Source organism: Arachis hypogaea, chromosome 8 (assembly GCF_003086295.3).
Source record: "Arachis hypogaea cultivar Tifrunner chromosome 8, arahy.Tifrunner.gnm2.J5K5, whole genome shotgun sequence".
NCBI lineage: Eukaryota > Viridiplantae > Streptophyta > Magnoliopsida > Fabales > Fabaceae > Arachis > Arachis hypogaea.
The window spans coordinates 51,278,266-51,291,693 of NC_092043.1; the positions used below are offsets into that span (position 1 = coordinate 51,278,266).

Below are 13,428 nucleotides of genomic sequence, written 5' to 3' on the forward strand. Positions count from 1 at the left end.
TAAATTCAACTAATGAAACCTAAACCAATGTTCTGAAAACTGATTCGAAATTGGCCTGTCGAACCGGTTAAACCGAAAATCACTGTCAAATACGGTTCGAGCATAAGACAAAACTGCCAAATTTGAAAACTGGAGTTGGCCCGCCAAACATGCTGGGAACCAGTCTGTTGAACCGAACCGTGATCCGGCCGGTTTTTGAAATTTGGCCAAAACGCTGTGTTTTGCATGTTGAAGGGGCCAAAGAGAACCTTAGTCACCCACAAAGGCATAGACCCACTCACCCTTCTCCTCTCTCGAGCCTCCACTCTCACCTCTCATGTCTCTAGTCTCGACTCTAACTTTTCACTGACGGGCAGAAGCAACATTCACTTCGAGCTTCCGGCACAACTTTCGTGCAGCCACCGCCACCATCGCAACATCCGTTGAGACAACGTCAGCCAGCTCTGTTCGCGCAGCCACAAACCATCACGAAGTCTACCTTATAAAATCGCAGCCACCACCATCGCCACTTTTCGTCATGCAGTGTCTTCCCGCTAGCGCCAGCTCTGTTCGATCTTTTCACCCCTTCAGCAACTGTCTTGCCTCTTGCCCGTCATTGTTTTCGCCCGCTTTGCATTTTTCCAGGTTTTCAGCTTCTAACCCTAGGTATAAATTTTATTTTTTGTAATAACAATTGTTGAAGCATGATTAATTGTTGAAGTTGATTGCTAGTTATTATAATCTTTTTCAGACACTGTTTGGAATGTTCTTCACCTCAAAAGTGATTAATTGTTGGTTCTAAACCTTGTTGTTAATTGCTTGAAGCATGATTAATTGTTGAAGCATTGATTAATTGTTGGTTTTAAAGCCTAAACTTTGCTGTTGATAATTGATTAGTTTTTGCGTGCTAAACCTTGTCGTTGAGGCATCGATTAATTATTATATAATTGATTAATTATTGAATAATTGTTGAATAATTTTGAATAATTTGGATGTTGTTTGTTGAAATTATTGGGCTGAAGTGGGTTGCTGTGATAATGAAATTGGATTGTATTATTATTGGATTGTTGGTAATTTTCAAGTATGGATGATAGTATTAACTAAGAACTACCTAGGCATGTGTTTATTTATATTTTATTTATTATTTTATTATAAAACAGTTTTTTCAGTTCAACCACAGTTGAACCGATTGAACATAAACCAGTAAATCAGTAACTAGAACGGTTCGATGACCAGTTCAGTTTTCAGAACCTTATCATAAGGTTACCACACTCCAAATTTAGACCCCCAAACTCACCACCACGATAAACCATTGTTCTAAATATCGAACCAAATTGACCGGTTCAATTGAGTTAATCGAAAACCGATCATCAAGTCAGTCCAGTTAAACTTATAAAATGTATGGTAAAAAATCGGTCACAGAACTGGTCGAACCAGTAATTAACCGATAAACTGGCAGAACAGGCCGGTTTTTTAAAGAGTTTTGGGTTCGGAAAAAACCCCTAAACTTCATCGTTTTGTTTATAGAAAAAAACACACCTAAACTCCTAACTGTGTGTTTGGATTTCAGTTTACAAATGTGAGTTTGTATAAAATTGATTTAACAAAATTGATTTTGATGAAAAGTAAGTTTAGGTTGATGTGATTTATGTTTGGCAATATTTGTATCAAAATTAATTATAGTAAAATAAATATTGTTTAGATTATACTACTTAAAATTACTTTTAAATAAAAAATTACTAAAAAAACAACAATTTAAATTATTTTTTATATACATGCAATAACAGAATCTAACAAAAATAATATTAAAAATATTTATTATATAAATAAATAAATACAATAAAAAAATAGGAAAGAGAGTACTATAAATTTTATAATGTTAAACAAAAAATATTCTATAATTGGGAGAAGAACCCTAGGCCCCAACTCGCATCCACCGCAGCCCGTAGCCGCCGCGGCGATCACTCTCTCTCTCTTTTCGCCGAGCTCGCTGTCTCTGTGTTCGCCGGACGCCGGTGTCGCCGTCACTCGCCTTTCTTCTCGTCGGAAACGTTGCTTCTCTTTGCCGTCTTCACCTCTCGAAGATCTGCTTGGAGCTGTTGGCGTCGCAGTCTCCGTCGTCGTGGTCAAGCCAGTCTCCTTCGAGCCCTCTCTGTCTCCTCCCTCTGTCCGATCTGAATTTCCTTCCTCCCTCGCGGTCACTTCCCTTCCTCCCTCGTTGTCGGTAAGAACTGTTGCTTCAATTTATGATGTTGCTAATTTTCTGAAATAATGGTTGATGGGTGATTTGAATGATTTTGTTGAATTTTTTTTGCTGAGTTAATTTTGTGGATGGGATTCTGAGTTGGGTTTGATGGTTGATTTTAACGGTGGTTGTTAATTTTGTTAATTGTGTGTTCTGAGTTGGGGGTTGTTGGTGATGTGATTCTGAATTTACTTTGGATGCTGTGTATGGATTCTTTGTTTGGTTTTTCTGTTTTTGGATTTTCTGACTTTGGATGCTGAGTTTTCTGATTTTGAATGTTGAGTTTTTATTGTTGAATATTTGATTAGAAGTATTTGTTGAAATTTTTTGTGATTCTGAATTCTTTGTTGCTGGTGGTTTGAATTTTTATGTAAGTTTGTTATTCTGAATTCTTTTTTGTGATTATTGAATTTGATCTTCTTGGTTCTAGTCTACAAAAGCAAGAAGTGTATGTTGTTGCCAAGAATATCATTAGAGGTAAAGGAATTGCTCTGAGATGATGAACTTGGATAGGAGGATTATGCAGCACCAGCATCAGTTTATTGTTGAGCAAGAGCCAAGAAGTCATAAGAGTGAAAGAGAATTTGAGAATAAAAAAGAAAATTGGTTTAATTATGATATGCATGTCATTTTTACACTGAAATGTAAAATATTTATACCAAGTTACTGCTTTAGTTTCTATAATATTTATATGTATATTAACTTTTAATAATTTTATTGTATATTGAAGTAAAATGGTTCAACTACGGTTCGACTCCGGTTGAACCATTAAACTATTGAACCAGTCACTTGACCGATTCGGTTCTCGCAACCTTGCGGTAAACAAACTCTAAACTCACCCTAATTCCTAATTCCTTTCCCTGTTACCTCACCATCACCTACTCCACACTATCTGTCTCAGCCGTCGCCGTCCAGACCATCAATCGTCGTCGCCTTCGCCGTCTAATCCATCTCCCGGGGTCGTTCCCAGGCTCCCCCTCCCCGTCCATCCTCCACTTCCAGACTAACAATGGAGCCTTGGCCTCAGGTATGAATTTGCTTCATTGATTTTATTTTTTTTTTGTTCCTTTTATGTTTTTGTTGTATGAATCTGTTTGAATTCATTCAGTTATTTTTTTCCTACTTATTTTTTCTTTAGGGTTTTCATATTCCTTCATTTCATTGATTTCATTCAATTACTTTTTTGTTCTGTTTATTTGTTCTGATTTGGGAGTTGTATGCTATATTCTTGTCGGAGGGGCAAAGTGACATGAAATAGAGATATAGAGGAAGCCCGAACCTTCAATTTCACATAGCAATATGCCGTGTGCAACGCTAACATAGTTATTTATGATTTGAAAGTAGTTTTCTATAGCTACTTATTGTGGTGATCCATGACATAAGAATGAAGTGCTGTGCTACAAGCATCTTGGTGTAGCTAAGATTCATGCCAATTTGTTAATTTTACGTAGCAATTGCAATTCTCCATTATTGTTCTGTTGGTATCTAACATAGTGAGACATGAGGTTTCATGGACTTTACAAAAAATGCTATGAGAATTGTGTAGTTCATGTATTTTGTATTTTGATCCCGTAATATTTAGATTCCTCAACTTATTACGAAGAGAGTGGTGGCGAGACTGAGTCCTTAATGGTGGATATCGATTCTGATGCTATAAAATGTTTTAAATGTTATTTTTTATTTTTTATACTACTTATTTTACTTTTTTTATTCCACACCATATTTCTACCTTTGTCTTGTTAAATTAATTCCGCAGTAGTGAAGATTTTGACCATGCAGAAAATTCATTTGCCAGTGACAATTAATTAAAGGGTTTACTTGTTATAGCTTTTGGCTTCAACCATTCATACTGTGGGATATTGTAATGTTTTCCAAATGAGCGAGACAGAATTGTGCTGCATCTGCTTTGAGCAAGTTTGCACAATTGAAGTCCAACATTGTGGCCACCAAATGTGTGCACAATGCATACTAGCATGGAAAGAATGATATACCGTATAATGTAATATATGGGAAGTAAGCAAAGTTACTTGAGAATGAAGAAGCATCACCTGCATCGATGATTTTGGGCATGATCAAATCAAATGGATATTGTGTATAATTAAGTATTCAAGTGAAGTGAGAAATTCTTTTTTTCGGCAAGTAGCCAGAAAGTGTAAGATCACATGAAAATGTATTGTATTTGCTTCTTATTTGTTTCTGTGTATCAAAATATTCAATAATATCACGTGGTAATTGTTTTCTTCAGCATATTTAAATGCTTTATTAGTGTCCTTGAATACAATTTGAGAGGAAAGCAGAAAAGGGGTTGGGTGTGATGTGATGAATAATAACTGTCAATATTGAATGATAAGATCAATAATAATTTTGGGTTGAATGCCAAGTGATACTGTTCCTATCAGACATCAATAATCTCAAAAGTGTCACTGTAAAGGATAATGCCAAGTGACACTGTTCCCATCAGACATTAATATTTACGTTCTTGTTTTGATTTTTTTTTAAATAAAATAAAAATAAAAACTTTACTGAACCATTACATGAAATGAACATGTCTGACTCAGATTTCTTTCCCTAAAGCCATGAATAAAGAGCTAGAAAATTCAAAATATGAATTGAGTTCAAAAGCATGTACATCAACTAAATAATCTGAAAACTTTTATTCAAATAGTATAAATTGCAGTAAGCAATTAACTGTCTCAACTGAACTCTATTACAGAAATTGAATAAATCGTCAAGACTAGGGCCAGTAAATCCATCACAAGCACATTGTACTCTTCTTCTACGTCATACCATTTCACATTTGGGATCCCAGCTGTCAACAAACCAAAAATAGTTTAAGCTGAGTGATTAACATGAAGTCAATGAAAAGCAAAGAGCTCCAAAGAAAAAACAAAATTTCAGTATGATAGAAGATTATTTTCTCCTTGCAGTATTTTATACAGCTTTGATTCATAGAGCAATTGAGGGTGCTTGATTTTGACATTTTCCTGGATAAGAAAGAAAACCAAGACAATAGCAAGCTCGGTCAGACATACATGACTTGTCCTTCAATAATTTAATTTTGCAACTAAAATATGCAGAAATCTTAAATTGCCATGCACTACAGCACCCCATAGCTCTAATATATCCCTCTTAAAAAAGATTAGTTCAGCATATTCATTCTTTGGAAAGTCACTAAAACATTACAATGCTCCTAATTTCATCATAATCAAGAACATTAATAAGCAGTCAAGCTGTTTGAAGGAAAATTACACATTCTTACATGCATGCATGGGTGCATATCCGTCAATAATTAAATATCACATAACAAACAAAAATTAAGCAGTCGTAAATGCCGAAGAAGTGAGTGCAACCGAACTCAATTGTGCGCTAAATAGAAAATACCAAGAAATTATATATACCGCCCATATCATGATGCATACGGAATTGATTTTGCTTCTTTTTGAAACAAATTAAAACAGGAACATTTCTCACAAGTTGTGAATTGGATCAGCTTTTCAATTAAAGAACCAATGAGAGTGAATGAGATATATAAGGGAGCGGTTTTTCGTTCTCCAAATGTTAGTTTCACTACATCATCCATTTGCTGCGCTGCCCTGTCTCATGTTATCCTTTTTCATTTGATTTTAAATGTTTATAAGTAGAGAATAGGAATTCGTTTGAATTAGGATAAGTTTCTACGCATACTTATCTTATTGCTTTATTTAATTATTAATATTTAGGCGGTTTCTCCAGCCAATAAATAAAAAAAACTGATAAATATTAAATACAAAGGTTCATATTATATTACCATATGTAATGTTTTTTTAGGTGTCTAAATGAAAGAAAAGAAAAAGAAAAAGAAAAACAGAGCATATCTAAGCAAATGAAATGATGGACTTCATTTTAAAGTTGGAGTCATTCTTTACTTTCTTCTAGATTCATGATAGCATTTTTTGTCATAAGATTAGCAGCTTGATTGCCGTTCTTTGGATCATGAATAAGATTATCATTTTTCTTTCTATGCATTATGAAGGAAATGTCCACACAATTAACCTCACACAAAAACATTCCAAAAGTCACACTTTTAAACTAGGATTAAACCCGTATAAATAGCATGAAGCTCAGCATGAAAAACATTAACATTTTCTGACTTTTTAGAGCAACCTTTTACTTACAAACCATCAGAGTCGCGAATAAATAGGCCAAAACCAGTGGTATCCTTAGGAGGGCTCAGACCAGCATAATAAAGTAGAGGGATGAAGGAGATAAAGACAGGTGCATAATAAAAATGACATGCAGCACTCTTGTTTAACTCCTAATCATGCTAATCACTCTTCCCACATTCCACCCATCATCAAGATTAAATTATCATTATTTCTATCTTTCCAAATCCACCATATGACCCAATAGAACAAAGAATAACTCCTACAATTATGATCTCTTCTAAGCCTAACCTTTAAGTTTGGACAAATTTATTTTTTTTTGGTCAAAAGTTTGGACAAATTGAAAATGAACCCAAAGTAATCCTGGACAGAAAGGGTTTATTTTAGTATTCTGGACAGAAAGATAGATTTAGTTTTGAGCCCATGTTTTCTTTATGAGGGAGCAAACCTACTAGTAACTTTTAGCCCAAACCGGCTGCAAAGGGATAGGTCAGGCTATAGGCAATTCATATATGAACAAATTATAGAGATTAATTCCCCGAGTAAAAACCACAGTGCAACGAGAATCCTAATATTTGGTAAGAAAACAAAACAATTAAAAGTTTTATAGTGATCTCCACGACACCATCTGAACTTAAAAAAAGAATAGAGAAGATATATACACACACAAAACATATATTTATAAAAACAAATTAAGAGCTGCATATCCAACTTGTAATTATTTTAATATAACTGCAAAACAAATTTATTTATAAAAATATTAATAAAGTATATCTCTAATTAAGAGCTGTATATCCAAATTAATATATATATATATATATATATATATATTTTTTTTTTTTTCTGGTATTTTCCTCCAAAGGATTCATTCGTGCAGCAATTTCTAATGGCAGCTCCAAACCTTGCAATTGAATTAGATATTTCAGAGCATTGTCCATTGCCTGGCTCTTTATGTTTTCTGATGCTAGTTCATCTTTCAATACCTTCCTTTTCAATTTCTCGGACACCATCTCTGTAGTTCAAGCAGCACCCGGCGGATGCAAATTCAAATCGAAGAGGTGAATAGGATCTCTCTCGCCTGGCGGATGCAAATTCAGATCCAAGAGATGAATAGGAGTCAGTCCGAAACTAACGTTAGGTTCTTTCCCAAGAGTTTGGACAAGCGAATCATTTTGAGATTCATCATCACATTGCTCAATTACCACAATTTTTTCCTACCGACATAAATAAGCAAACATAAGCCATTACGGGATATAGCATAATCGAATAGACTTTCAACACAATTTATAATTAAAATTTAAAACCAGCAGGAAACAACATAAAAAATCTATACATGACTTACAACAATAGTCCGAGCTTCTTCGTGGATATGAGTGTCATCGCTTTGTTTGAGTTGCATCTGTGACAATATATTTTAATGCCATTAACATACTCTACTCAAATAAAAAAATGGAGATAAAGAGATAGTTCAAAAAGTGAATTCAAATTTAATTTACCCCTTCTTTTTGTCTTGCCATGGATAATTGTTTTGCTCGAGTCATGGCGTTTTTTCTACATTTCTCCTATTATGGCATAAAAAATAAGAGTGATTAGACATCATTTTTGTCCAACTCAAGTGCAACATAAATAGAATTATTTGGATAAGAATTCAAAATAGAAAACCTGTGTGTCTGGTTTATTGCGATATGCAAGGAACAATTTCCAATGCTCTTTATCAATTCTTGACGGACATCTCTCAATGTTTTGTTCAAGCGTATTTGTTGAATTGTAATACTTATGATACAACTTTCTCCTTGTATTCCGCCAACAGCTTCCTATTCTTTTTAAAATTGTCCTCTTAATATTTCCTCTACTATCTTCATCAAATTGAAAATTTTCCTATAGTGATAAATCCAAATTGTTAGTAATTTTTAAATGAAATTGATTTAATTCAACAATACTATAAATTTTTACCTTAACCAAATCGTTATAAACCTTGTCTTTGGTAATAATCTTTCTCCAACTTTCCTCATAAATAGGAAATTTATCATAATCAGCCCCTAGCAACCCAAGAAAGCTACTCAATATACCGGCTTCATCTCCAATTGGTTGGAGTTCTCTGTTAAATTTGAGAACGATTTTTCTACCATTAAGCTGCTTCATAGCTTTCCTTGCACTTAAACGAGCTTGTTTGATTGTGCCATCGGAATCTATACAAAATATAAACTTATATTTGTAAGTGTAACCATTGTGCCAATAGACGAGAAAAATAAAAAAAATAATCTAAATCACTTTGAATATAAAAGATTTAAGATTTGTTACCTATAATATTAACATTCCAAAAATTTGTTTTCTTGGGTCCTTTGCGCAAAAGTCCTTTGCACATACGAGTTTCAGGTACAACAAAGTTGTCTGGCTCCGAGTTTTGAATACCATTTGTGGAGAAATGTGGAGCAAGCATTAGTTCGCTATGGGGTGGATAGAATGGACTAAAAGATGTAGCTGCGGGAACGCCACCACTGGAAAAGGGAATAAGATAGTCATCGTGATGGGATGATGAAGCCGCAGGAGCTTTCATTTGAGGCTGCATCCATAATCAAATAATATTTAGCAACCTCACAAAACTAGGAAGAAATTAATCACATTATTTCTAATAGATACTTGATAAGGAGAGAATTAAAACAAAGTCATGCAATTGAAGGCATAAAAGGAACCGAGAGAAAAGGAACCTGGGTTTGCAGAGGCAGCAAGGAGCGACGGCGTAGTGTCAACGCAAGAACAAGTGCAGAGAACAGCGCAACCCAGAGCAAGGAAGGAGAGGTTGAAGAGTTATTTTCTTATATAGAGTCAGCAAGCTAATCCTCTCTTTAACTCTTCTCATTTTTCTGGTAAGGAAGGAGTTGGATGAGGAAGGTAAGGAGTAGGGTCTGCATATCATCCCCAACTCTATATTGCTACATGTGTCCGAGACAAGAGGAAAGTGTATTGCACAGGTTGAGGAATTGTTTTGGCAAAGAAGTAGGGGATTGAATTGAAGAAAATCCGAAAGAGGAATTAGGTGAAGATAACACCTCAAAATGGAGAGATTAAAGGAGACACTGCTGCCCATCTTTGCCACAGTTCCGGCGATACTGGAAGAAGTAAGGCACGTCAAAGAAGCAGGACACGTTGCTGCTGCTACTCCGGCGCCGATGAAATGCGGCCTAGACACACGGAAGTAATACCTTTCTTAGAGAGAAGCTACACGAGGATCCATCTTCTTCCTCTCTAAGGGTTTTCTTCTTAACTCTGGGCCTGAAGCCTCATAATGTACCAAAAAGCAAGTATTTTTATGAGTGTACATCCAAAAAATATTATGAGCTATATATCCATATTCTTACTAAAAAAATATGTTACTATTTATTTAAAATATAAAAGCCCAATTTTTTTTAATAACTTTTTTAATAAATTTTGAATGCAATGACAATAATGTAACTATTTATCTATATGAAATTTTAAACTCTCAAATATATAATAACTATCAACTCAATCTTCTAAATAACTAACATTCTCTTCAATTTAGCTTCAAATTATTAACAAAGCTCAGGTATTACCTAAAAAATTATTAACTCAAGAATTATATTTAAACCAAATACACTCGTGTGCGTTCATTTGGTGTTCCTACGCCTGCTAACTTAATCTAATTCTAATACATAGTTTGTTTTCACTTTTATTTATGCTAAGATAATATAGCTTAACCTAACCATTAGTCCATTGAGATAAAAACAAAAAAAAAAACAAAAAACAAAACATAGCTAAAATTAGTAAATTGAAGATTACGTTTAAGGACAGAAATACTATATTGTGATATTGAAATATTAAAGAAGTCCTCTATTAGTTCGTTTCATCTAACTAAAATAAAAGGCTAAGTGAAGATTGTATAAAATTTAGTACTCAAAAGTTATTAACAAATTAAAAATATGTTATTTATATAATAAAAAGTCAAATAATATACATGTTGAATTTGGAGATTAAAATATTAGTATAGTTATACACATAAATAACTAATTTCATTTATAGGATGTAAAAATGAAGTTAGAGTATATCATCGAAATATTAAATTGACAATAAAAAATATAATTACTGAATACTGTTAAAGAACTTATAATGTAAGAAATAACTTACTTCTATAATGCATATTTTACACATAAGTAGGAACACAATGAACATAAAACCATACATGGTAAATTTTTATTAAAGGACTTAAGATTTGTTGGATGAATATTCGAAATTGTGAAAAAAAAAGGTAAATTATTGCATCTCTTATTCCTTTGTGAGCTTTTCTAACTTTTTCAGTTTTCTCTTCAGTTAGTGTCCTTCTTTCTTTGCTTAGGATCCAATCAGCCATTTTTTCCAAAAAAAAAAATGACAAATAATTAAAAACATTAAAGGGAACATTAGTTCTAATTAAATATAAAGAGAAAAATTACAAAAATTTTAAATCTTGTATAAAAAGATAATAATATACATTAATGATATAAAGATTCGAATTAAAAATTACTTAAAAAATATATAGTTAAAATGTTATATACGGTAATAAATATAGCACACTGAAGTGCCCTGGAATAACAGGGATGGTATGAACTTTCATGATGTGAATGCACTTTCCTATCTCAGTCTATCGATTAAAGCAAGTGTGTTTCAGACTTCAAAAGTAGAAAAGCAATTGAATAATGATTTCATTAATTAAACCATATCCAAGACTTGGTCATATGAACATAACTCATATCAAAGAATTTGGAACCATCATTTAAGATCCTACTTTACAAAAATATATTGTTCAACTATATCTTTTTATCAATAAATTTAGTTTCAACAGTTGTAATCATAAATGATCATATGTTATTAAAATAAGAAGTTTTCTTAGTCTAACATGAAGAAAAAAACCAATTAAGATTGCAAGGGACTCTAGTTGTAACGTATCTAAATGGTCACTTTTTATTAACCAAGAACATAGAAGGGAACAAAAAGAGAGATATGCCTTTTTTTTAAAGAAATATAAATACCAACTTAGGCAAAAACGCACCATTTAGACAACACAATAGGACACATACATAAGAAAGTTGAAAAAAAAAGGGCACAATTTTTTTTCCCTTTATTTTCTTACATTGTTGTCTGATTTAGGAATAAAAGAATGTACCTTGGTAAGAAGAGGATTTGAGGAGCCTTTCAATAAGCTTTCTATCCATGAGGCTGTCATCAACCACCAACACATGAAATTGTTGTGACTTTCTAGAAATTGCAACAACCATCCTCATTATGCTTCTGTGAGAAAGGAGATAACATCTAATAAAAAAAAATTGAAATTACAATAACCTGACTAAAATTCTATTATAATTTTTTGTACTTAACTAAATACTTAATTTATCTAATAAATAAATAATTATTTAATTGGCGGAAGAGAACCAAGGTCTTAAGTTATAGGATTTTTTAAAAAATAAGTATTTTAACATACGAATAAAAAAATTCAAAGCTAATTTTTCTCGTAGAGAAAACTCTACTTAATTAAATACTAATGAAGAAAATCCTACAAAGTTAATGCATTGCTAGTCATTAAAGTCTCTAGTCCATAAACATGAAACCAAAACATTACCACAATCGCACACGTGTACACACACAACAAAGGACACAAAGAACTTTTGGACTTCGTTGGCAATCCATTCAATCAATTTTGGCTTTTATTTTTAATTTTGAAATACAAAATTATAGGGCACAATTTGTTATTAAACCACACAGTAAAAAATTGCACCAAGCAATTTTTTCTTCCCTGACCAGGACAGAAATCACAGAGATATTTTTTCTTCCCCTCATATATGTGAATTCTCCAATCTGCTGCTATACAAAAACTAATTTACGTAATTTAATTGGATTTTTTAAAATTTTAACTTTTAATTTAATAAAAAATACTTATATCAATAAAAAATTAATTAAAAGACAAACTTGACTTACATTAATATTAATATATTTTGTAAAACAAATTTAGACACTTGAGTTTTTGAAAAACTTCATTAACATATACATGATCTCTTTAGGCATCATTTTGAATATTAACCATTTTTCTTTTTTCTATTGTTTGAGAACTTTGAATGGATTGTTACAAATTAATCCATCTATAAACTTGGACTGATATTACACTGTGTAGAATCAAACAGATGTCCAAAGAAGTACAAAAAAGTGAACAGGAAAAAAAAAGGAGAGAAATAAATCAGTCCTAATGTTAGATATATATAATTAAAAGGCTAATTAATACCTTGTCTTATAGTCTTTAAGATTTCTTTACAAAATCACATATAAAATCATATTCTTTCTCTATATATAAATTTATTTCTTCAAAAATGCTAAATAGTATCCTATCATCATGCATCATCTCAAAAGCAAAAAAGATAGTCTAAAATAAATGATATATGTATTTTAATTTTAGGATATTTTAAATTTGTATTAAAATAATAATATTATAAACAAAAGTGAACAACTTCCAAGGTGATAATGATAAACAGGGGAAAAAAAAGGAACATAGAGCATAGAGGAATGGCTTACCTGACCTGAAATTGAAGATGGCACCAACAGTTACTATTTCACTGCTTCTCAATATGAGTTCTCTTTAAACAGGTACAAAGATTTCAACTTCAGAATTTCAGAAAATTGGCATTCAAATTAAAGAGTTTTAATTCTTTAGCAAAGAGAAAACATAAAGTGGGAAAGAAGAGAACCTTCGCTTTTGGCTTGCGGTTGGTGTTGTTATTATTGTCGTCTTCATGATTATTATTAGTCTTCCATCTCATAGGAACATATTTGAACACCTAAAAAGACTAATTGTAATTTCTAAGCACCTTGGTTTGTGTTTTCTCATTTTCCCTTGTTAGTGCCATCGAAGAATTATATGGTTCTCTATCCTAAAAAATGAGACTATAAAGATGGTCATTAATCACCCTCATAAATTGACTTGCAGCTTTGTAGTTACAACTTACACCAAATATCATAATGTCCTCCTATTTGCTGTGAGTTTGATTGCAAAGAAATTAATCAATCTCGTCCGTGAGAGAT

The 13,428-nt window shown here is 32.5% G+C and overlaps 1 protein-coding gene and 2 long non-coding RNA genes across 4 annotated transcripts; 1 reads left to right on the forward strand and 2 right to left on the reverse strand.

The window, feature by feature from the left end:
- The first annotated feature begins 1,838 nt into the window (after positions 1-1,838).
- Positions 1,839-4,471, forward strand: LOC112708231 (uncharacterized). 2 transcript variants are annotated; one of them, XR_003156274.3, is made up of 5 exons: positions 1,870-2,203; positions 2,655-2,701; positions 2,955-3,042; positions 3,126-3,251; positions 4,052-4,471. It is a non-coding gene; the product is annotated as an uncharacterized lncRNA (long non-coding RNA). The 2 variants fall into 2 exon arrangements; XR_003156275.3 differs by lacking the exon at positions 2,655-2,701 and having other exon boundaries at positions 1,839-2,203.
- Positions 4,472-7,027: 2,556 nt separating this feature from the next.
- LOC112708230 (uncharacterized) lies at positions 7,028-9,678 on the reverse strand. The gene is made up of 7 exons (XM_025760410.3): positions 9,075-9,678; positions 8,668-8,929; positions 8,320-8,555; positions 8,029-8,244; positions 7,863-7,928; positions 7,709-7,765; positions 7,028-7,580 (listed from the first exon to the last, which is right to left on the reverse strand). Exons 2-7 carry the CDS (start codon positions 8,921-8,923, stop codon positions 7,386-7,388), a joined length of 1,026 nt encoding a protein of 341 aa, XP_025616195.1. The 5' UTR covers positions 8,924-8,929; positions 9,075-9,678; the 3' UTR covers positions 7,028-7,385.
- A 1,845-nt stretch (positions 9,679-11,523) lies between these two features.
- On the reverse strand, positions 11,524-13,230 carry LOC140174918 (uncharacterized). The gene is made up of 3 exons (XR_011865063.1): positions 13,095-13,230; positions 12,922-12,983; positions 11,524-11,649 (listed from the first exon to the last, which is right to left on the reverse strand). It is a non-coding gene; the product is annotated as an uncharacterized lncRNA (long non-coding RNA).
- Between the last annotated feature and the right edge of the window lie 198 nt (positions 13,231-13,428).

Excerpts from the sequence above, each read along its gene's own strand:
- LOC112708230 (XM_025760410.3), bottom strand. The coding sequence starts at position 8,923 with ATGAAAGCTCCTGCGGCTTCATCATCCCATCACGATGACTATCTTATT. Across the intron at positions 7,766-7,862 it reads TGGCAAGACAAAAAGAAGGG|ATGCAACTCAAACAAAGCGA; the intron begins GTAAATTAAATT and ends ATATTGTCACAG. Across the intron at positions 7,581-7,708 it reads AAGAAGCTCGGACTATTGTT|GAAAAAATTGTGGTAATTGA; the intron begins GTAAGTCATGTA and ends TTATGTCGGTAG.